At 36.9% G+C, this 24,172-nt stretch overlaps 1 protein-coding gene across 1 annotated transcript in view; it reads left to right on the top strand.

Moving 5' to 3' along the window:
* The first annotated feature begins 1,463 nt into the window (after positions 1–1,463).
* Positions 1,464–24,172, top strand: part of DLC1 (DLC1 Rho GTPase activating protein) — a 217,748-nt gene continuing 195,039 nt past the window's right edge. The window contains exon 1 of the mRNA XM_059818170.1: positions 1,464–2,519. Within this exon, the coding sequence (XP_059674153.1) occupies positions 1,464–2,519 (1,056 nt within the window). The remainder of the gene's footprint in view (positions 2,520–24,172) is intronic.

Genomic DNA, 24,172 nt, shown 5'->3' with positions numbered 1-24,172 from the left:
ACTCTATCCTGAAAGTCAGTTTGTCAAGACATAATTTACAGGGGTTCAGCTGCACAGGCATAATTCTGCATTTCTTTCAAGATGAATACTTTTATGCCTTCAGGCATGTGATTTGTCAAGGCAGCTTTGTGGCCTGGTGGGCAATCAGAATTTGCCTTAGTGGACTGAAATGACCCAGAACAAACTCAGTACTTAATCTTCTTTATTGCTGAAATCAATAAGCAGATCCATGCTAAGTGCTGACAGTTCTTATGTAGGGAGTGAAAAGTAGAAGTGTCTGCTCCTTGAACCTGTGTTTTATGGGCCAGAAGTTTTGTTTCGTTATTTGACAAAGCACTTGTTAATTTTGTTTCGTAATGCATAAATTAATATGAGGTATTTTCTTTGTGCTAATTCGTACATGCAATGTCGCAAGATTAATGTATCTCAAATGCCATCATCCAGAAGGCCCGACACAGCCGTCGGTGAAAAATAAGATAATCATCGAGCGGGGACAGTGGGCTATGGCAGAGCCTGACAGTCCAGGTGAGCAGCACAGTTAGGGCTGACCACGCTGGCTCACAAGCTACCATTCTGGAGACCCCCATCCTAAATAAGGGCTTCCTCCTTTCCTTACATTAGTAGATCCCAAATATATTTACCAAGGTTTTTTTCAGGTTTTATAATGTATTTGAGGTAAGGAATATGCCAAAAGCTTAAATTAGTTTTCCTAGAGTTGTATTTTTTATTACCACGCAAGAGCTGATTTCCCCTGCAATTTCATATAACACTTGTAATTACAACTTGTCCTGAAGAGAGTGAAACAATAACAATAAAAGTGAGAGCCACTGAAAGGGCCAAAGCTACTTATCAGACAAGTGGTTTATACTTTGGTAAATTCAGAATAACCCTCAAGTTCTGCTCTACCTCTTCGGGAAACAGCCAGAATTCTGCACTCCAAGGGTATCTCTGGATGAGGAAGAAATACAAAATAACTTTGTGTGCAAAGAAATCATAAGACATAATGCCATTTATACCCATGAAAATTAATAACTTATGACAGACATAGTGAAGAGAGACTTATTGTCAAATTTTGGCTCTGGAGCTACTTGCCTGTCCATGTGCCTATTTATACCATTTTTGTTTACTTGACATTGGAGAGTAATCAGAAAAAAGGTTACACTGAATTATGAGTGCTGTCAAGTTTTGTATGAAAAGTATTAAAACTTTAAACTGTTTTGTCTTCTAAATTCCTGTCCTTCTGGTCCCACAGTCTTATCTTGCTTTTACACTTTTGTTTAAATTGTTCCTTCCCTTTCTTTTTTTTATTTGGAGTTGATTCAATAACCCGGTCTTCTTTTATTTCTTGCAGATGTTAAAATGATGAAACCCTCTCTCCCTCTGGAGCAGTGCACAGCAGCCATGACATCTCCTCTGGTCCTCCGCGGAAGGTACATTGCAGCCTGCTGCTGAACTGTTATGACATGTCTCTAGCAATCAGAAAGAAAAGCTGGGAAGAGCATGTGACTCAGTGGATGGGATTGGCTTTGGAGTCTGTGGAGTATAATACAGAATGTCGTCACGGACTTGTAGCTGATAACTTGCAGACAAGTATGGAAAAAGATGAGGTTTTGAGCATGGACCGGAAAGAAAAATGTGCTTCGTTTCCAGAGTGCTGTTATAGCGGAGAGCTGATTGGCTTCCCTGCAAAGCAGCTGGGAAACGTTTCAAAGGAGGTGGATGAAAATGATAATCATGAGGATGAGGACCATTTTCTGGAGGCCAGCACAGAAACTCTAGTCCATGTGTCTGATGATGATGATAACTATTCAGCACTCAACCTGGATAGTGTCAATTACCACATCACTGCTGTAGGAAGGGAACCAAAAGCTGAAGAGATGAATTTAAATGGAGCGGGCTCCTTAACACAGGTGATACCAATACCAGAGAGTAACAAGGCAACTGAAGCATCTGGAACAATTGGAGATATAAGTAAGGAACCTGGCTGTGACATAGTTCCTAAAGAGGAGATGGAAGAAGATGATATTTGTGGCAGTATTGGCCAAAGCCTGGAGCTTTGTAATTATGAAGGCTTAAATGAAGTAGTAGATGTAGAGAAAGAAAGTCTTTCTAACTCTCCAAATGTGAAAGAAGTTATTATGCCTGGGAAGCAGCTGCTTCATACTGCTGTAATTGCACAACAGCGCCGGAAATCTGATGCTTTTAAAGACGGGCTTGGAAAGTCTGAGTGTGATGTGGTAGAGAGTGGGATTTCTTCTGAATCATGCACCAGCTGTGACAGGCAACTATGTTCAGCAGTGGAATCCAGCGACTGCCTTATGCAATCTTCTCCTTGCTCTCTCATCCCGGCAGTGGAAAATGGTCTGGATGAAAGTGGTTTCACAGAACCTCAAGTGGCCCCTGAAAACAAATGCCTTTCAAATGTCAGTTCAGCAGAATACATTCAGTGTTTACATGTAAGGGATCATTTGACCACGCAAGAATATTCAGACAGTCAAGTGAAACTGCGCAAAAGAAAGGTAGGATGCTTATAAACTGCAGGGATTCTTTTTAATGTTTTCCACCAATTTATTATGAACGTGATTCCATGACTAACTGATTGGAGAGAAGATGTATTTTTCAGCCTTGTTTCAATAACTTGTCAGATTTTTCTTCAAATGGTTTTAAGAATAGTGTGTCTATACAACAACCAAGTTTCATGAGTTCTTTTTAAGGTCTGAAAATGACTGAGCTGTGAATTTGGAAGGTTCCTTATATTCACGTTATTTTTTTATATATACACATATATATATAAACAAATTTGTTATATATGTTGTTCAAGGCTATATGTATATTTTTATATATATGTATATATAAATATATATATGTTGTTCAAGGCTAAATGAATAAGTATCTTCTATGGGTTTGGTTTTATTTTTGGTTTTCTGTTGCTATCAGGTATCATTAGCCTTCTTAGGGAACAGATTATGTCTAGTGGTTTGGAAGCCTTATTGAAAAAAGAGAACAGGGAAAAAGTGCAACAAAATTTTCAAAGGGAAAAAAGGAGTGGAAACATTTTGCAGTAGTTGTTTGATTTTCAGTTCAGGCCCATGAGCATACGTTCTTGCAAAAAGAAGCATTGCTGAGTTTGAAACAATGTTTTGCAATTTTAAAGCAACTGGAGAGTTTCACTGTCTACACAGAGTAAGGAAGAGTATTACAAAACTTTAATGAACAGATTCCCTGGCAATAAAACTCCCATTGGCTTTCATGGGAGGAGATGTGCTGGCTGTGGCACTACAGAATTCATCTTAAAGTCTGGCTTTCCCAGTTATGTTGCTTATTCTTGCTAATAACCAGTTTGTAATTGTTTACTCCTCTCTCTGCCTTTTTTTATTTGGCATCATCCAGCTTTTTTTGTCTGTTTTTTAAAATCTAGTTTCTATTAATTGTGTGTGGATTTTTTTCTATCAATCAGCTGTAGTACCTCAGTAGCTGTTTCACTAAAGCACAAATTCACATATCTAAATTACTGTATGCCAACACAGCATCCTGAGCTGCTGGCCATTGCTTCCTTGTGTAAACCCTTTGTTAATATTAACACTCAACTGATATGGTTGGAAGCTGTATGTAACTTTTGCAAACTGTTTCAGAAGCCCTCAAAGCCGGTCTTCCTTTGGTAGTTCACACAATCACAGTTAATGTGGTAACTGTTCAACTGATCTTGCAGTAAGTATTGCTCTGAGTTAAATTACAAAACAGAAACCTGACTAGCAATACCAGAAATGCTGAACTTAACTTACCCATCTATAGAAACCAGTTCAAGCTGAAAACAAAAAAATTAACCAAATTAGCATCATATTCGAGAACTAAATTGACTATTATAACAGTATGCTCAGCTGGTCTACTTTAGCATCTCATTTTCTTTTTCACTAAGCATAGTTGTTAATATTGATGCGTACATTTCGTATTGTTAGCAAGATTAATTTTTATAATGTAATTTCAAAGTCCTATGATTATTATTTGAAAATACAGATAAAACTTCTTTTTATTATGCACAGATACAGTCACTGTGCTGTGACTCTGCCCACATTAGCTTTCAGTGTACCATGCTATAATAGCTTCGATGTTGCTAGTTTCCATGTATCTCCTTGTATCTTGTTTTGGGGTCACATGCTCATCTTTTAAATGTACACTCACGAGAATTATGTCTGAGAATATATTTGTGTTTGTGCCGTTAAATGTTTAAAAAGACAGAATATAAAAATTCCAGTAAGACTAATGGTGAGAAAAACGCAGAAGGGACGTGAGCATAGAAAGGAGCAAAACAAGGAGTTGCTTCAAGGAAGGTTGACTGTTACGTAGCTGCAGCAACTGCGAAGCTGTGTGCACTGTAAAAGGGAATAGAATCTGTAGAACTGAAGGAGCGACCTTGTACCGCTTTGGTTAAAGAAGTCTTTACCAACAACACTAAAATGTTTGGCAAGGGGGAAAAGATATGATCTGCTGTTGCTTATGGTATTATTTATCTCGAAGTTCACAGGACACTTCTACAGACAATGCTTCTGTGTGCAGGATTTTATCACTTAGCGCTAATCATACACTATTTTACAAAAGCCTGTCTGTGTTGGTAATAATCTGTAATGAAAAACGTGCCTATGTTTACAAACTGTCCCTAAAAGATGCTTTTTAATTTTAACAAAACTTTAGAAAAACAACAGACTTGAAACTGAATCCATCCATGAAAGTCAAGTATTTGCTTTGCAGTGACAGGAAGACTTAAGGGATCGGGAATGGTATATAAAACCTTTCTCTCAAGGTCAGCAGTTCAAACAGTGCAGTTAAGGCCTAAAACACACCACTGTCCGATTAATGCTCAGTGTCCATTATAGTTGCACATAAATATGCACTCATAGAGGTCAGAATATGGGAAAAGGCCCATGGAGATGAATTGCTAAAGGTATTTTGGCACCCAAAGCTTGAGGTGGCACCGTGGGGGATGATAGAAAGGTGCTGAACGTCAGGGACTTCCATGACACCTAAGATCTTAGGACATTTGAGGAGACATCATTCTGCTCTTGCTGGTACTAAATTCTTCTGAAAACCTGTTCCTCGTTAACGTATTTTAAACTGCTTTTAATTGTGGCAACAGAGCATGACCTCCCCTCTTATCTTTAGATCTACTGTCTTCAAACCAAAGCTGAGGTGAGACAGTGTGAATCTGTTGTGCTTGCTCTGCAGATGAATGCGGGTTTGAGGGCTTGAGGGCTTAAGTGCTTAAAGTTTAGCATCTTTGACGAGCACTAGCTCCATTTCAGTAAATTGCTTTAGTCATGATGGATGTATTGACACTGAAGATACTTTTTGCAAACAGGTCCAGCTGTTAGAGCATTCTTTGCTCCCTCAAGTCACCAGGGTGCAGATGGTTGATACACAGCACCCTGTTTTCCTTTGCTTTCCCAGAAAGACTTCCTAAGGCTTGGAAATAGGAAGTGCCTGAATTTAATTGTGAGAAGTTAATGATGTTAAGTCTAATTGAAAGATCCCACAGTAATCAAGCTTTCCTGTTTTTTGTGTTGATGATAATCAATTCAGTTTATTCACAACATGAAGTTGATGGTTTTTAATGGTTCAGAGTAGCAGAAGCACAAATGGATTAACTATATGTGGCTACACCAACTAGACCCTCCTGTATGCTTTCCTGGGTTAAATAAATTTTAGTTTTTAAAATAGTCACTTCACTTGAGAATTGTACATTCTGAATTTCCAAAGATTGGAAATCACATGTATTGGGGCTGCTTTGATACAATGTAGTTTAATAGCTGAATGTCAGAAGAAAAAGAATTGAATTAACACACACAAATGAACAATTACATGTCAAAGTTGATAGTTACCTCTTCAACTGTTTTCTTAGTTTGGATAAGGTATATACATTTGCATGCCTTTACATTTGCAGCTAAACACATTTTTCTGAAAATCTGTCTTTCGTTTAAATAATTAAGTACTTTTCTATCTCCTATGTTTTGTATTCCAGATTGTAATGATATAAGAAAACAAAAGTTTGCTGCTCTGAAAGCAGCCCTTTTCTCAGGCATCTCAAAGCAACGTTCCTTTGCAATGTTTAATATTGTTGTTATTTTTATTAACTTGTGGAAGAAACAGGTTCTAGAACTGCTCAATTACTGGAGAGAGTCACAGTCATTATTTGAGAAGTCCATAGAAAGAGCTTTGGAGTAAATGTTCCAAAAATGAACTCTCTTGGACTTAGAAATCGAGTTCAAAATAGTTCAGACAAACTTTGGATCAGCGTTTGAAGGTCCATTTGCTTATCTATATGAAGTATTAATTCTGAAATTTTTGGGGTTCTCTCCTAATGTGAAATCTGGTTTGCTATGGAGATTTTTGCTTGAAAGTATTAAAGAATTCTATAAGATTAGAGATGATGAAGTACTAGCAAATTTACTGCACAGTGTGATGAAATAAGAAATCAATACATAATTATTGGTTTTGGGAAATGTAATTGATGTATTGTGCCCGGTGATTTGATGTTTGTTATATCAGCTGTTTTCCTTCCAAGAAAAGGTATAGCCTAGGATACTGCTTCAGGAAGGGCTAATTGAGGTAGCAAACTAATTGGAGTATATGTGATGAATTTGTATCAGTTTCTCTTCACAGGTAATCTCAGAGTGCATTTCAGTCTCATTAAAATATTTTGCTTATGTATCACTGAAAAAGGAATGAAGTAAACAAATATTTCAATATACAAATTCCTCATCTCTCTTTCATGAAACTTCTTTTAATATTTACTACTTGCAATTCTTCACGGTGGCCTGCTTAGAAGCTTTCCAGTTTCAAACAGTTGATGTTATCTCAAAGTCATTCCTACAAGACTAAAGAGTATAATAGTCAGGGCTATTTTCTAATGCTCACTATTATTGCTACTGTTTTAATCCAAATATCTAGATTAACTGCTGTGTGGTTTGTAAAGGATACTTAAGGACACCGTTAATGTCAGCATGAGAGCAGCAGCCAGTGTCAATGAGATGCAAATTAATTTAAGAAAAAGATTATCAGAAGGATGGCAGTAAATGTAGAAAGAAACCCAGGTAGAAGGTTACCTGCGGTGACACAGGTCTTTGTAGAAGTGTCTTTCCCCCACACAAAAGCTCTGAGTTGTTAAAGCGTAGTTTTGCATTTTCTGTACTGTTGCAATAAAGTTTGTTCAATTATTTCATCAATTATAGTTATACTAATGTGAGAAAACAAAAAAATTGGGTAGTTGAATTTGGGCCTTTTCATCTGTATTTGCTACTTGAGTATTATGCCTGCCCGTGAGATGTGAAGGCTGACTCTCTTCCATTATGATCTGTAATAAATTCTGTTTTACAAGGCTAGAACTGTGCTTTTTATGGCGAGTTAGAAAGTTAGGTTCTTCCAGGAGCTTCTGCTTGTATCACCCTGTAAATTGACTCCACAGGAAGCCTATGGAGCCTTGCCTGTTGGCTTAGTCTTCCCAGTAAAGTACCTGGGAGAGATAGTAGGAAAGCTTCCAAAAAAATCATGAGAGCTACCTATTTTACTGAAATGGTTTCCTTACAGTTTTTTCCCTGCCATCTCTACTATTCACATTGCATAATCCTTTTCAACTGAGCACTCACTTGTCAGCATTAGATTCCTATTTAAAAAGTAATGTGAGCTTGTTGTGAACAATAGTATCCAATATTTTAGATCTTGTTCTTAAAGTACCAGAGAACAAGTTTCCAGACCTGTCACAAGTATGTTTTTGTGAACTCTTAATCTCCCTTTACCTCAATTCTGTCTTTGTTGAATGGGGATAATTTAATGATTAATTATTTTTTCATACCAATTTTTAATTTAGCTTTTAAGACTCTTAAAGTGTGTTTTTTTTGTAGAAGCTGGTTTATCAGGGATCCATTTTAAACTATTACTACATAAGTAGTAATATCTAGGCATATCTAGGGTTGTCAGTGATGCACACTTGTTAGTGTTGCGTTGTAACAGTAACTCAGGTCAGCATAAGAAAGACAAGCATAGAAGATAAAAATATGAATAAAAACAGGACTGTACAGGAAAACTTAATTAAAAATGGAAAAGTGCATTCTTCTGTATCCTGATTTTGTCATAAGGAATTGAATTTACCTTTTTCTGAGATTCAGTCTGCAAATGTGTGTCAGCCAGAGGAAGACGACAGCTCTAAAAGTTGGTGATTTGCAAAGTCAATTATCTTTTTAATTGCACCTTTGCAAAATATGATGTATAAATGCATTCATTTCCCACAGTTTACGTGTTCCCATTGAGTATATTTTAAAGACAGTCATCTTGCAAATATTCTAGTGGAGTAATGCAACAACCAGGAAAAAGTCTGCATTCTCAGATTATAATGATCATTAGAAATTCTGCAAATGTGGACAACGATGAATGTTGTTTGGATGGTTGTAGGAGACCGAGGCTTCACTGCTTAAATCTAGATATTAAAAAAGCATTAATGGATGTCAGTGGAACTACTGTGTTCTTAGAGTATGTTTAAGTGCCTTGCTGAACTTGAGTCTTATAATAATTTGTAACCTTAGAGACTACAGAAGCTAGTTACTATAGAAGCACTATCACAGCAAAATTACTTTCAAATCATATGGTTCTCTAACTATATTTCCTGTACAATTCAGACCTGTGCTTATGCCAGAATAGCTTCATTTTCATATACAGAGGTAAGTAATACAATCTTGGCATCTAGAGAATGTTTTTTCTTAGTTTTGTGAAGGACAATGGCAAATGCAAATATTGGAAATCTGATGATCTTTTTTTAAAGACGATCATGCAAACAGTGGAAATCTTTTTTTATCGTGTATGGAATTTGGATTTGCGTTTGTTCCATTTCTGCATCTCTTGTCATTTTCAGACTTTCTAAAGGTTTTTCAAAGCTTTTCAAATTTTCTAAAGGTTCTAGAAAAGAGCATGGATCTGTTTTTCTAAACTCATAATGTGAATATGAACACCATCAAAAATTGATGAGAGATCCTAAGCCACAACAGCTTTTTGAAAGGTTAGTTGCTACCCACATGTCTCAGCTACAGTCTGTAGTATTAGTACAGTGGGCAACTATTACTGAGATCCACAGTTGCTTCACCACAAAGAATTTGCTGCATTTGCACATTGCTATTAAATGGTCATAATTTTGAAGGCATTGGGAAGAATCTGGCAAGAGCTGCAAGTAAAGCAAAACGAATAGTATGATTTCTTTAAAAAAAATGAAACCTTCCTGACTGTCATGAATATTTGTTTCTCTTTTCTGCATAGAAAACTTGCTTCCTAAACTTACCATTTAATAGTGAAGATGTGGTTTAAAATTATAAATGGACTAAAACAGTTGGATCTAAGGTTTTTTAAATTATGCATATTATCTATGGTAGTTAGTAGAAAGTGGTGGTCATAAAGCACTCCTATTATTGTGGTTACATGACCATGAATTTTCTCTGTTGCTTTCACAAAAATATGTATCATAAATATTATCTCCATGTGGGAAGCTAAAGAATGCTTTCCCACAGACTTCCTTTGTGTTTGGACTGAAGTATGATGTATTTCAAACAATCTGAAAAGTATTTAAAACAAGCTTAGAACAGGATGGGATGATTGCCAGGCCATTACAGTATAACCTTTATGCAAATTTTACTTTGACACATTTTTGTGACGGTGCTCAGCAATAAATTTTAAAGGCTGCCAGCGTTGTCTAGACTGCAAACCAAGAGACTGTTGCACATCAAGTTATGCATTAGTTGGAGTTCAGCTACCTAAAATGGTCATGAAAGTATTTGTATTTATACACGGTTCATAGTCACGCATTATCGCTTCACCAAAGTGATATTACACGCTTCAAGAAACAATGTAGAGAGCTTTATTTTCATGCAGTTTATACCCAGAAATTTCTAATTTTGTCCAGGTTTGCAAGAATTGGCTGGAAGAACACTTTAAAATATTTTTTGTTTGTTTTTAAAATTAATCTTCAAAAAGTTCTAATTGATAAGGGCCAATTATTTGCTGTTTGTAGTCTATAAATTCTCAGTTGTAGGTCATGTTAAATGGACTGATGACCATTTCCTAAAATGACACCAGATTTGTAATTAACACCACATTTTTGAGGGAAGCTGTCTTGGAAGAAATAAATGGGTATAGTACACAAAAATGCAAATTTAACAGTGTAGCAAATGGGAAGTGGAATTAAAACACTTAGGCAAAACCTTCTGGATTACGACATCACTATCCACAACATGCTTTTCCATTGGTTACAGAAAAATTTTAAAAAAGGACTTTGCTCCCTAGAACTGTTCATCTGGCACTTTCATGAGCATAACATTCCCTTTGAACTAACAGAGAGATCCGAGAGGCACAGACAGATACAGCTTCCATCAAAAACCAGTAAATACAGCAGTAACCTGGAAAGTCAGTATTAGAGCACCCCTGCCTATATTAAAGAGCCTTTGAAGCCATAGCTATGGCAGAGCAGCTTTTTCAGCACAACCTTCTACTGCAGACACGACCTGTGCTAAAAGCAAAAGCCTTTCTGTTAGTGGTGCTGTGTCTGAGGAGGGGCCACAGAAGAGCCGCCCACCATGGCAAGCTCTGGGGGTTGAGGTTTTACAGCAGTGAGGTCTTTGCCACTGCTATCAACAAGTATTTGGGTGCAGTAGTATGGTGGTGGGTAAGTCCCCAGGTATCTGACCAATTGCCCCACAGCAGTTAAAAGCAAACAAGTGAAGAGAACCCCCTGCCATGGGCTGAACTGCAGCAGGGTAGGAGCCATCTGCAAAGTGTTTTCCACAGGGTTTTTTTTTGTTTGCGGTGTTTTGTTTGGGGTTTTTTTCTTGCTTCCCGTCATGGTAGTACATATGACTGAAACCCCTAAAAATGTGTTGCTAATGCTTATGTCCTTTTACCACTCTCTCTTAATGGCAACATAGGAGGTTTATAAAGACAAGGGGGTCTATGCCACAGTTAGGGTGTATTGAATATGGCTTTACAAAATGAAACAATACTGTTTCTGCTGCCAAAAACTATTCCAGGCTTCAGAGGATATTGCCTAAAATGGTTATGAATTCAAATTTAGAGGGACAGAATTCCTCTTACGAAAAAAATTCAGACAGCAATACAGTTTCTTTCTATATGCATGCATGAGTGTCTGTGTGCACCAGGGTAAATGTATGGCAAATGTAAACCAGATCCTTGCTCGCCTTCATAACTCTGTCACAGCTGACATCTAATGCTTTTACAACAATGAACATAAGGAACTTGGCTCATGCGCACTGTGCTAATGAAAAATTGGCTCACTGTAACATGAGGATGTCCTTCAATAATGTGCTATATTACAGCAATAACTTTCATATCTTAAGTTTCACATTGTTTTTGCAGTCTCACCTTACATAAGGGTTAGAATAGAAAATGCAATATGTAAAATATTTATCTTAAATGGAAGTTTATTTACCCTTTCCTGTAAGATGCCTTCTTCCCAAACATTTTTGCACACAGCAGATTCAATTAAACAGAGGTTTCTATTTGTATATCGTGAGTGTCTTATTCATTTGGATAGTTTTGCTTTAACATAAAAAGTATCATCTAATATACCCATTCAAAAAAATCTTTAAGGAGTTGATTCTGTTCTTGTACTACATGTTTTAATCTCTTGGGTGGTATCCTCAACCTTCTTAAAGATGGTTTGCGTGCACTAATAATCATTGATATGTGATTCATGGCTGTTTGATATGAAGGTGTGAAATACATGAAAAAAATTCAGCAGTGCTAAAGCTCCTGGCTTGTGCTGCATGTAATTTTAGCTTCAAAATATTTTAAAAGCTGACATCTTTACTGCATTGAGAATGAAAAAGCATGGCCACAAGCAAAAATTTGGGAATGTAAACTAAACTACTTTCCTACATCCGGATTTTCTGAAACACTACACTTCTGATAAATGCCAAGCTCTATTTATCTCATAGAAGTTTAGTAGTGACTGTATGTGTACATCACACCTCACTACATCTGCTGAATTTATTCCAGCATGGTGAACTCACCTGTTTACAAATATTCTCTACTGCTTGATAGATGATGACAAGATGATGTGGTAGATGAGCAGTATCTTGCTTAGGCTTTACACTTGTATGGGAAGTAAAATAGCCAGAGACTGAATAAAAGAAGGAATAGGACAAAAGGGACAGGGAAATCGAGAGATCGTCTTATAGGTGGGATAAGACTGGAAAATAAGTAGATGAATATTAATTGATTTTCCATGTAAAGTGATCATTCAACTCTTAATTGCACAAAGCTTTCTCAGCTCACAAAAGCGACTCCCAGTTGATCAGTTTGTCCATTTCCAAGCCTTCCTCAATACTGCAAGTAACAGCGTCAAAGATAATTTGGGAAGAAATACCTCCATATCTGTACCTTGATTAACGTTCTTGTGGGTAAATATTCTGCAGGACTTGTAATTTAGCACATTTCACAAATACTTTATTAAGCTTTTAGAAAAGTCATATTGTAATTCTTACTGTAGGTTCTTTTGCAATATATGTTTTAAATCAATCGATTGTGGTTTTGCAGACTGAAGCCTATGAATAATTATGACTGTGGGGAAAACAGCTTTAAGCAGATTCAGAAGAAATACATGTATTCCTGGATTTTGCTTTCTTGGGAATAGTAACAGAAGCCTCAGATTATAACATCAATTTTTTTCTAGATCATCCACACTCTCTGTCAGAAAAAAAAAATCCTTCTTCATCTTACCCATACTCTTCTAGTCAGCATGTTAAGATCACTAATTCTTCCCCCTCACTCCTGCCTTCTCAGAAATGCTTTGATTTTTTTTCCCCTCATTTCACGTACTAAGCTCAGAGTGGCAGTATTAAACTTTTTAGCCTTTTGGAGCTCATGCATATGTAGGGGAAAGATCACTCAGTGACATGAGAATACTGTGTATTTTTCCCCTTGCAAGCATCATCATTTCACAGGGTTTGATTTCAGGCTCAAGCAGCAGCCAAGCAGAGACGTGCAGTCACATGAACAGGTTAGGAAGAGAATAGGAAGTTGTTGGAGAAAAGGGTGAGCAGCTTCCACGACTTTCACTCCACTTTGGTATGAGGGGGAGAGCTGTCTCAAACACCCTCAAGAGCTGGTTTTGTAGTGGTGATAATAGTTCCTAGTCCCCTTTGCCCAGCGCTCATTTCTACAGTTGCACAAAATCTCTACTCAAATCCATTCATAAGACTATCTGACAAAAACCTAACTATTCTGTGTCTTTTTCACAGCTTCCTTAGCAGGTATGCTCTGCAGTGACTTGGTCCCTGATTCTGGGCTTCCTCTCTCAGTCCTTTCCATTACACTTAGTTCGTGGAGGACAAGCTCTCTTGTGTCAACAGCATTGCCTCATGGAGCGTAATAATGACGGTTTAAATGTCAACACTGTTAGTCATTGATGATTGTCTTAAGGTTTAACCAGAAATTTCTTATTTTCTAGCCGCTATGTTCAGAGGGAGTGTTTACCAGCAGTGAAGTATAATTGTGGAGCTTTGATCTTTACTATGAAAAGTCTTTTTAAAGTGTAAAGAAAACTTGTCTATGCTGAGAACATTAGAGGCTATTTCTGGAATTAGACCAGGATTCTGAAGGTGAAAGGACACTTCTCCAGCTCTCTCAACAAGTCCCTGGGAAAGTTAAAAATAAGTCTTGCTGAAAAAAAATTTGGCACTTGTTATTTGAGAAAATTTCTTTATTCCAGGAACTGCCTCATGTAGCAGAAATTTATTTACCATCTGTGTAGACTTGAAAAATTTTCCATCTTACCAGATACACAACTGAAATAGAAACAGATTTTCCGTCCCTATGCTTTCCACCAACCTCTGCTTTAAGAGAGTGCTATTGTAAAAACTTACTAATTTTTTGTGTTCACCAAAGGGGGGTAGCTCGATTATAGCCCATCTGTCAAACTCTGAAGTTCTGGTTGTGACCTCTAATGTTGTCATCTTACTGTTGCTAAAGTATGTCACTTGGGGGAGGGAAAGGAGGAGTTCACAGACCCAGTAGCTGAAAATATATGCTTGTTTTAATTATTGTTACAGTTGTTTTAATTACTGTTACAGTACTGACTTCTAATCAAAAAATACTCATTTGAGAAATGAATTTGTTCTTCTTTGAGTACAGATGTACTTCTTTAATTCCATAGCTCTGCAACTGCAAGGGGAGAAAAAGGGTTTAAAAAAAAGAAAAAAAAAGCTGAATCTTGAAGTAACTGGTCCTTTAAAATGCGAAGCAATCTGTCTGTTTGTAACTCTGCGTATTGCTCCTGAATACTGGTATGAATACACAGGCCAGAAACCAACACAAGCAATTCCTGGGAGTAAGAAAAGAGAAAGGAGTTCAGGAAGAGATGTCAGGGTACATAAACTTAGCTTTTGTTTGCAGTTCGTATTTTGCTTTTTTTCTTTCATGTATTCTGTGGATACATCTTACTTTTGCTTTTATGCACACCAAGGACCTTCAAGAAACATAGGGGCTGATTCTTATTTGATGTGTAGATGTCTTTTGATCCTATCTACCAAAATAATACCTGTGTGTGTAACAAGCTTGGTGTAAAAGGCAGGTGTCAAAAGCTTCCTCTTTGAAATCCAGCAGTCTCATTTACTTAAAGAATAAAAAAAACTATCTGCCATTCTTATTATCACTGCATTTTCTTCTGCTTTATCTATTTTTACCTGCCTCAGTGTTCATTATGTTTGTTTGAAGGGGCTTACCCTATATAGGCCTACCACAGATGCTTTTGCTTTCTTAGTTCCGAGTCTTTGAACTAGTAAAATTGTGTGAGATGTGACATTGTTTTAACTACAAGTATTACTGAACCCTTTAATCTGGCAGTTTTGATCTGTATTTTAAACTGCATTCTGTCTATTCTTGGACTTTTGTATAACTTTTCTATTTGACTTCATCTGGTAAGGCAAGCTCTTTTATATCTGAGCAAAATCATGTAACTGTGAAAATGAACAGATGTGAATTTTAAGCCATTCTATATTATTTCCCATTGCTGCTAAATCATCTGCAATCCTAAAATGAGGAAATTAGAATTTATATTTTCAGCATGTGTTATTCAACAACCAAATTTTTAAAATGTGGGTTGCAGTTCCCCAAGAAGCAGAAGTTTTTCCCATTGTTTTTAGGTAGGTTTGTGCTAGTGGGTTAAGACACGTATGTGCTGTAGTGTTTTAGTTTGGGCCAGGAGCATGCTTTTGAGGTGAGTTTGCTGATTGATGTGATATAAGGCATGATAAGTGACATGGTGACAGATGTAAGAGAGTGACATTCCATGTGGATTGCCTGATTTGATAGCTACATGGCTGATTTCATAGATACTAATGCAGTGCTTCACAAAGAAAAACTGTATTTTAGGATTGCCAATATCCAGGCAATTTTTTTCAGATATTAGGAAGAAAAAAGGGATCTCAGAGGGTAGCAGATTCATACCTGCACAGTGCAAGAGGTATGAATTCAAAGACTAGTTATCAGATGTAGTCACAGTATCGTACATTCCCATCACTTGCAATGTGAAGACATCTGACTCTGTCCTCTACCCCTATCAAACTGGCTGCAAGATATGCAATTGTCATGACTGGACAACTTTAACTACCAATAAATCTTCTGAAGACAGATTTTTAAGAGGTCGGTATATTACATTTTTCTTTTAGGTGAATTTGATAAAAATTCCCTGGTAGAAGATTATGGGTTTCTGACTTGAGGTTAAAACAAACTAGGCATTCTCTTGAGATTTTTACAGTTTTTGTTTCAGCTGTCTGAAATATATCAAATTCAATGTAAAACTAGTGAAGAATATTTTTCCCCCTGTACTTGTACTTTCTAGTTCTCTTACTAATTCCCAGTAGTATTGTGGTAATGTGTTCATTCTGTTGGCCAGCTGTTCAGCTCTTCATGAATGCATCCTCCTGATGTGCATTTCCCCGTGTTTTACAAGTCAGTGTCCCATTTCACTTCAACATAAAACTTTTTTGAAAACAAAACTATATACCACTGGGGATGCAGACAGGGAACATAACGCAAGCATAATCAAACTCAGTCTGGATAAGTGATGAATGAGGAAATACCAAATATTACGCAGTATAAGCACTAAACTGCTCTTAATGTGTGTTTGAAATAGAAATAGAGAGAGGGTATGTCTTGTATACTACGGATTTTTTGTCTCTGACACAATTAGTTTTCTTTTGTTTTTCTTAATTACTGCCTGTAGTAGAAGGGAATTCTTTGGTTGCCTTCTGTAGACCCTTTAGTATTAGCCCATTAGTATTAGCTTCAGTCTTTGGTAAGAACAGAATTGTGAGCTACAAAGGTAAGGTTTGTCTGCGCAAGGGGAGTAGAAAGTGTATGAGCAGACTAAAACAGAAATAGCTGATTTGTTCCCTCTTGGAACACATTTTTCACCAAAAATGACTTGTGGGATTATTGAAGAGCAAGTGTCAAAGGAGCTGAAGATAGGGTTCGTTTTACCTCGGTATTACCCCAGATTCTTCAAGACAAAAGAGAAATTAAGCAGCTAGAAATCATTGTGCTTTCCTAGTCATCCCAAGGCAGTTTTGGGTGGGGTTTTTTTAATCAAAAATGCAGAGGAAATGTTTGTCTACAGTTTATTTTAGGACTCTCTTTTTTGTTTATTGTGAAGCCTAACATTTGATTCAATGGTATACAGTGCTTGGATTCAATTTGAAATGTAATTCTGTACAGACAGGGAAAAAACTCTGTTGTGCATAGGATTGTGTAATAGTAAGTGTAGTTTATAGTGGGTATTTGGGCCATCTATCTAATTTGGTTGCTCTCTCTTATTTAAGACCTACTGAGATTTACATCCAGGCCACAATACCAGCAAGCACAGCAAATGTGGGCTGTGACTTAACCCAGTAATGTAGGAGGAGGCTCCATGTCGAGAGGAATCTATGGCATCTACTTCATTACATCGTCGGTCATTCTCTGTCTGAGTGGTTCCGATTACTCCATGACAAATAGTGAGATTTGTCTTCTCTGCCATGACCAAAGCATAAAATCTTCTACCCTTCTCTGGGAGTACCCATGTTGTATGCATATATATTATGTGGCAGTGGTTTTGATCATTTTTGGCTGTGTGTGGAACAGTTGTTTTGTGATTATATCACTCCACATGTTCTGCAAGGAAATAAGATAAGCATTTAGTTGTTCTAGTTCAGTCTGTCCTGTAGAAACAATCTCCATCTGTGTATTATTTGTGTTTTAAAAGGCAGTATGAGAATTTCTAGAAGTAATCATTGTAGAAGCTTTTAGTTAAAAACAGTATATAATATTGATCACTATCTCCGGTAAACACCCTACCTTTTTGAGATGATGTTTAGAGAATCTAACCGAAACTTGGAGGGGAAAGAATTACTCATAATAACATCAGTGCAAGCATAAATAAATCAAAACACAGAAGTCATCTTATTTATTCTCAATCAAAGGCAGATCTGGTGTTAGGACTTGGAAGTTCCTTGAATTCCAATACTTCATTAAATCTTGAGTGTATAGCATTCAGGCAAAATGAGCATTTAATTATTATGCATTTTTTCAATAGCCATTAGAATCATTAAATATGGAACTTTAAAAGGAATATCGCAGTTGAAATAATATAATGTACATAAACTAAGAGAAAGACAGAGAGTAGAAAAAGAGTTTGGCTGTGTTCTGGGGATTTTTGAGAACTTAAGCCTATTGGCTGACCTTTGACAGCCACAAATTTTGAACTATCAGTGAAATCTGTTAATAAATAACCATTAAATTACACTTTTCAATTAAAGGTTTCCTATGGAATAAAATAGGAGTAGATCAGTTCAGATTGGGACATACGATCTTTTAGGAGTGTTCTGATTACTTCTTCTTCTGCCAGGTGTTTAAAGAGAGTAGTCTTGACAGTCACTGGAGCCTTCCACATTCCCTTGGTTTCACTGAGTGTCAGAAAAGATGCTTTCTAACTAGTGATGGAGATATTTCCACTGGGTTATATCTAATGTTAAATGAACCACCTCACCTAGCCAGTTGTACGGGGAGGCAATAGCAGCACAAGGCCTAGGTGTATTGGCGAGAAGGATACAGGCAGAAAGATGACAAATCTGGAACAGTGCCCATTTATCACTTACTGCTGTACCCTCACTGTCCATATCCAGATGAGTTCTACAGAAGAATACTATGCTTTGTCACTTGGTGGATTCATTGGACGTGACAATTGCCCTATAATCCTTTTATAAACAGTAAAAGGGTTTTGTGACTATGAGGAAATACACCGATAGAAGGACAGAGAAAAATTTATGAAGAAGAAACAGGTCTCCAGTGTTAACAATTCACTTAAATGAACTGCTTCATGTGAGCCAGGGCTCCTACAATTAGGCAGTCTTTGCTAAATTACACTGCAGTGGAATTTACTAACCGGAAAGATAACGCTTGTTCCTTGAAAGAAAAAGTCAAAAGATTTGATAATTAGCTCTCAGAGGAGTTCATTGGTTATTTTACAGCTGTGGAAAAAACAGTCAAGACCTTATTTATTGACCTAGCTATCTGATAAATCAGGAAGAGATCAGTGTCATGGAATCTTTTTGAACAGACCACCTTCTGACACTGGGAAATATCCAGATGAGGTCAAAACCCTCAGCTTCCTGTCTCAGAGAGGAAAAGGAGAAAAAAATCTGATAAACATAAAGCTACACAGAGCTGCTTTGGAAATCTCTGGAGATGAAGGGAGCAGGGGAAGAACATTGAAAAAAAATTCCTTTTGTTAAATGTAGCAAGACAGTACATGCATTCAATAAATATCAAGAAAACTCTGATTTACATTTTTTTCCAGTTTGATTACACTGTCAGAACCAAGCCTGAAACATGAGAACCAGTAATGAAGCATCCCCCAACAGACACAATCATAGCAAACACAGTCATTACCCTACTAACCAGAGCATTAAATACACTTCTAAATGTTACGACTCCAGGGATGGATCAGAGAAGGAGGGTTAAAAACAGAGGGGAACTTAGCCCAGTGGCCAGCACTGTTGTTTAGGTCAAGTCCTGCTTTAGCCTTGGGAAAAATGCTTATCCTGCCTATTATTTTCACATCCTTAAAACAGAATTAATGTAATTTTCCCTTGTCATATATATTGTGAGGTTAACTGTATTAAATAAACACTGAAATGCTGTATTAATAGATCTATGCAATTGCCTGAGATACACAGGCAGAAGTTCCTCAGGAGCCTTAAAAACTAACTTTCAGTGATGCAATATTGCTCCTGCTTGTTACACTCCCTTCTGTTCCATATTAAAACTCACAGTTTGCTGCTAGTGAGGACAAGTCTCCCATTTTTGCAGCACCCATGCTTTAAAATCAGATTTAGATGAAATTAAACAGCCCCACGCGAAATAATTTGTAGGTGTGCTCTTACTCATTTGTATGTGCTTTCTGTCTCTCTGAGGTCTCCATACAGTAGTTTGAGGAAATTATATGACACTTTTCCCAATGGCCCTTTCTGTCATTCTTCTCTATAAGCAAGTGTTCCTTTTAGCTCTCTATTCATCTCTTCAGAAACTGCACAAAAGCTCAGCCTTTTTTGAGGGTATGTACTACTGAACTTAATTGCATGTTTAGAGATATTTATCTTCCTAAGCATAAATATCTGTGGCAGCGGAAGTATCTAACATAAATGGAGTCAGAACCGTTCCTTTAAAACAGGCAACTGAGCCCTGGACAAGAGAAAAAGAAACTCTCACAATGAAAAGACCTTTTTCTGGGCATGGTTGCCCTGGATGATACACATAGTAGATGGATGAAAAGCAGTTTGGTGAAATCCTAATTTTGTTGCTAGCGAACTCTCAGTTACTTCAAAGGGCCTCAGATTTCACCTACGGTCATCTAGTTCTCTGGGCATGATGGTAAGCTCTATTATTTCATCTTTTTTTAAATGAAGACGAGCCAAATGGTATTTTGCTCATTTTAATATTAGTGAAAGAGATATATTGGCATTTATGTGTCACATTGATATGAGTCAGAGGAAGCAGGATTTAACTCAAATAACAACGGAACTGCAGTTTATAAATATTTTATTGGAAATTCTGGCACAATTATGCATTTATCTTTCTCCCACACACAGAAGGACATGTTTGATAATAGTAACATTTATTTTAATATTAAATTTCTATATGGTAAGAAATACTTTTAGATTCTAAATGTCCTATTCTTCAAATTGATCAACTACAGGTCCAGCACCACTTGCTACAAGGTGCCTTGAATGCACTTGAAGCCTGAAGCGTTCTTGGTGCTGTTCTTCCTTGGGGAGGCCAGCTGATGGTGACTACAAATTCACTACAGCTTGCCTTGGCGCTGGCTCTAGACTGAGTCAGGTTCTTTCCCCAGACGTGTATTTCTGTGTATTTCTGCTATGCATCTCTGAGACTGTAGTTTCACTCTTTTGGCCTCACTTGTGAATCAGTAGCCAGAGTTTTCATGCAATGTTTCTTTCTTCCCTGAGCTGATTTTCTCATGGTGTGTCTTGTGTTAAGCCAATAAAAGTTGGCATACACCACAGATAAAATCAAGCCAAATAACCTGATATTAAATACATATATATGTAATAGTGTATGGTTGGTAATTCTTGAATTCTACTGGGATAATGCAGTCATATCTCATGAGATAATGCTTGATTAAATTGGGCAAAAAAAAACCTGGAGTACACTTAAATGCTCTCAAGCTAGTTATCTCAAGTTCTCTAATAGAAACATTTTGATTGTATGAGGACATAGGCTAATCTGTGCCAGCTGCGCTATAGTTAACTATTCCAAAAGTCTCATTCTCCCTTCTCAAGCAATTTTTTTTCTCTGCAGACATATTTCATGCAAAAGCTATGCCGACCTTTAAAGATGTTTTACGTTTTTGTCACAAGATGTGGTGACAGTGTTTATTTCTTTTAATATCAGGAAACTCTACATCTAAAAGTTTTTTTAAAAGTGTAGAAAAACATCTTGTTATTTCTGTCTTTATGAAGGGTAAATAACCATACAGCTGTATTGTTATTCTAGGAATATAGGGAGAGTTTTAAGACAGAGTAATGTTACTGTTTCATTATACAGAAGATGAACTATTATTTTGAAAGAAGTTAGTAAAGTTTCAATCAAGAATGTATTCATTCTTTTAAATTCCTCACAACATTTATTCATTAACCGGAGATGATGGCTATTGTTTATCTTATGGACGCACCTAGAAATAATAGGAATAGAAACAGTGTTGCCCTACTGTCTTGTACAACTTTCAAAGATATAACAAATAGACATTCTTTTCCCAAAGATTATATACTCCAAAATGTACAGTGCTATTTTTGTTTACTGTGTTTATTTTAAGTGCATTTTCAAGGGTAAATAAGCTGGACTTTAGCAATTTGGTAGTTGCATTTCCAGCTAACAGGTCATACTGCTCAAACTGTATTTGCAAGAAAGCAAGGCAACACTTTTAAATATGGAGAATGGAGTATACATACATATATGTTTGAAAAAAGGATCTGTTCAAGAAATATCCCATTACCAAAAGTCACTGTGTTGCACTGGGAGACTCTTTTAAGATTCACATTTCTGAAGTGTGAATCATAGTAAACCCAGTTAGATCTTAATCCTGAAAAGCAAAAGATCAAATCTAAAATGAAGAGTGGCATTTCAGGTTGTTATCAACAAAACCTTACTTTATGACAAAGGAAAATAAGGTAAAAAATATATAAATGCTTCCATTTAGGGTAGATTTTGAAACAAATGTTTCTACTCCATTCTGTGGTGGTTTTATACCTTTTGCTTGAGGACATGCTATTGTTACTGCATCACGGCTTCATGATTCATTAAACTTCTTTTCTGTATATGTAAGCAGACACTTCTTAGTGACATACCATAGGCTGCCTATTCCATAGTTGCAAAGGGGAATGAGTCACCTGGAAAAGAAACCAGCCCAGCTGGAAACTGTGGAGCCAGCCCAGCTGAAATAGAAGTGTGCAAACTTCATTTTTATTTTGCTTTAAACAAAAGCTTAATAATTACAACGGCATGTGCTTGTGCATCTTAAGAGACTGAAAAACTTAGAATGATCAGACATTTCCATACAAATATAAGTGCAAAAGACTATCCACGATTTGAGATTTATGGATTTATATGAGCACAACATTTTGCTTAAAAGATTTAACATTTAAAGTGTACTTTATTGCAGTCCAGCTCAGCTGGAATATGCAGATATGTAGATGGAAAACATTAATGCATACAGTCTGCTTCCTACCCTGTGGTAATTCTTCATTATTCATTGGTAATTCAGTTTACCAACACTCACTGAATCTTGACATTTTCCCTTTTTTTCAGTTCTACAAATAATTGTTATATTTATCTGATCCTGATACTGTCCCCATTGCTAATAGCTAGATTCCACCGATCTGAATTTAATTCACTAAATCATATTGGGAGACTAGTCTCATTGATTTCAGTAAAAATTATTGTGAAGAAATGGCAAGCAAATTATTTTATTCTGTTAACTTGAAAGGTTGAACTACTGAAAATGCAGATCAAACAGAAGCTGAGGATTTGTGAATGTCAAGTCATGTTAATTGCTGGGCTCTCAAATCTAACTTCACAGTTAGAGGAAAAAATTTTTCATTCTTATGTTCTGTGATTTCTTACACTTTAATCTTATAAGGTTAATTAGGGTATCAGACTCTTGACTTAAATAATTAAAGGTCCAGGAAGCACAATCTTTACTATTATTGGTAATCGAAAGAATTACAATAGTTTCACCACTTTCACATAGCACCAGTCTCTAAGCGAATTGAATTTCTATAGCACAATCATTGCTACTGAATAGTAACACCACATAGAACCACTAGCACGCTCTAACTGATCCGAAAGTATAACATTATGAATTCTTGGAGCTTATATTTGGATTACAAAGACCTAGTAGGGGCCCTCCCATGATGCTCATTAACAGTAGAGAAAATATTTTTACATCTTTTAATTGTATCATTTCTAGCATCTACTATAATCTGTCCCATCCTTTTGTAGTTATAGATTACGGTACCCTTTACATTATTTGACACTTAAGTAATACTGCAGGAGTCTAATGACTGTCACTAAATATCCTGGTCACTGGCCTAACTGTACCATACTCCTTCCCACTGCTTTATTCGCTGATTTTCCACTCAGTCTTTATTCAGCTGAGGCTTAAATCAGACACTAACTTTCAGACCACAAGAGCTATGACTCATTCAGTAGATCCATCTTGCACCTTGGACCTGGCAAGAATTTTCCTCCTTGGGACGGGGTGGGGGTGCCCACAATGCCCACAACTCCTGTGGGGGTGCCCACAATGCCCATGTTTATACCCCTGAAAAGACCAGTTGACTCCTCTGTGGACAGTGCTGACCAACCTGTCCTGATCACAGTCTCCATGTTTCCCTGAGCCTGCGATTGCCTTCAGAGACTGGCAGCTTTTCTCAAACCATCCCAAACACTTCTTTCTTCTTGAATCTTGAGACTGCAAGGCCACCTTTGATCTTAGACTCAGTGTTATTAGCCGACTATTGTTGCCTAAATTATGATCCGAATGTGACTTATTCATCTCATTGTTTTAGTTTGCTTCTCCTGTTTCATTACAACTTCTTCAAACCTCTGCATCCTTGCATTAATACGCAAGTGAACAGGAAGACACTGTTTATTAGCATGAGACATTAATGAGATACTTTCTCCAGGCTCTCTTATTAGCCTTCACCCAATAAGAAGTACTAAGCATGGAGTATACATTACCTTGCTTGCAGGACTTGATAAGCTGGCCTCTGAGGCTGTCCAAGTGCAATTCAAGTGTTTTCTATTATCCAGAGACTAAATTACCCCTTGTCCTCTCTGACCTGGAAATCTTGGGATGTTTGGGTTATTTTTGTTTTCTTTTTTCACAGAAATTCTACCTCAAAGTAGGGTGACATCATTGAAAAAGAGAGATTTACCTAGTTTAGGCAATCATTTCTGGTTTTCACAAACTGTGTTTCATCTGCAGCCACAGATGTGTCATAGCAGACATTGACTTAGTCCTTCTGTGGCTTAGTGGTTATTACCAGGTGCTTGATAACACTTGGTTATT

Source organism: Gavia stellata, chromosome 5 (assembly GCF_030936135.1).
Source record: "Gavia stellata isolate bGavSte3 chromosome 5, bGavSte3.hap2, whole genome shotgun sequence".
NCBI lineage: Eukaryota > Metazoa > Chordata > Aves > Gaviiformes > Gaviidae > Gavia > Gavia stellata.
The sequence above is the reverse complement of the archived record's forward strand: the minus strand, read 5'-3'. Positions and strand labels throughout refer to the sequence as shown.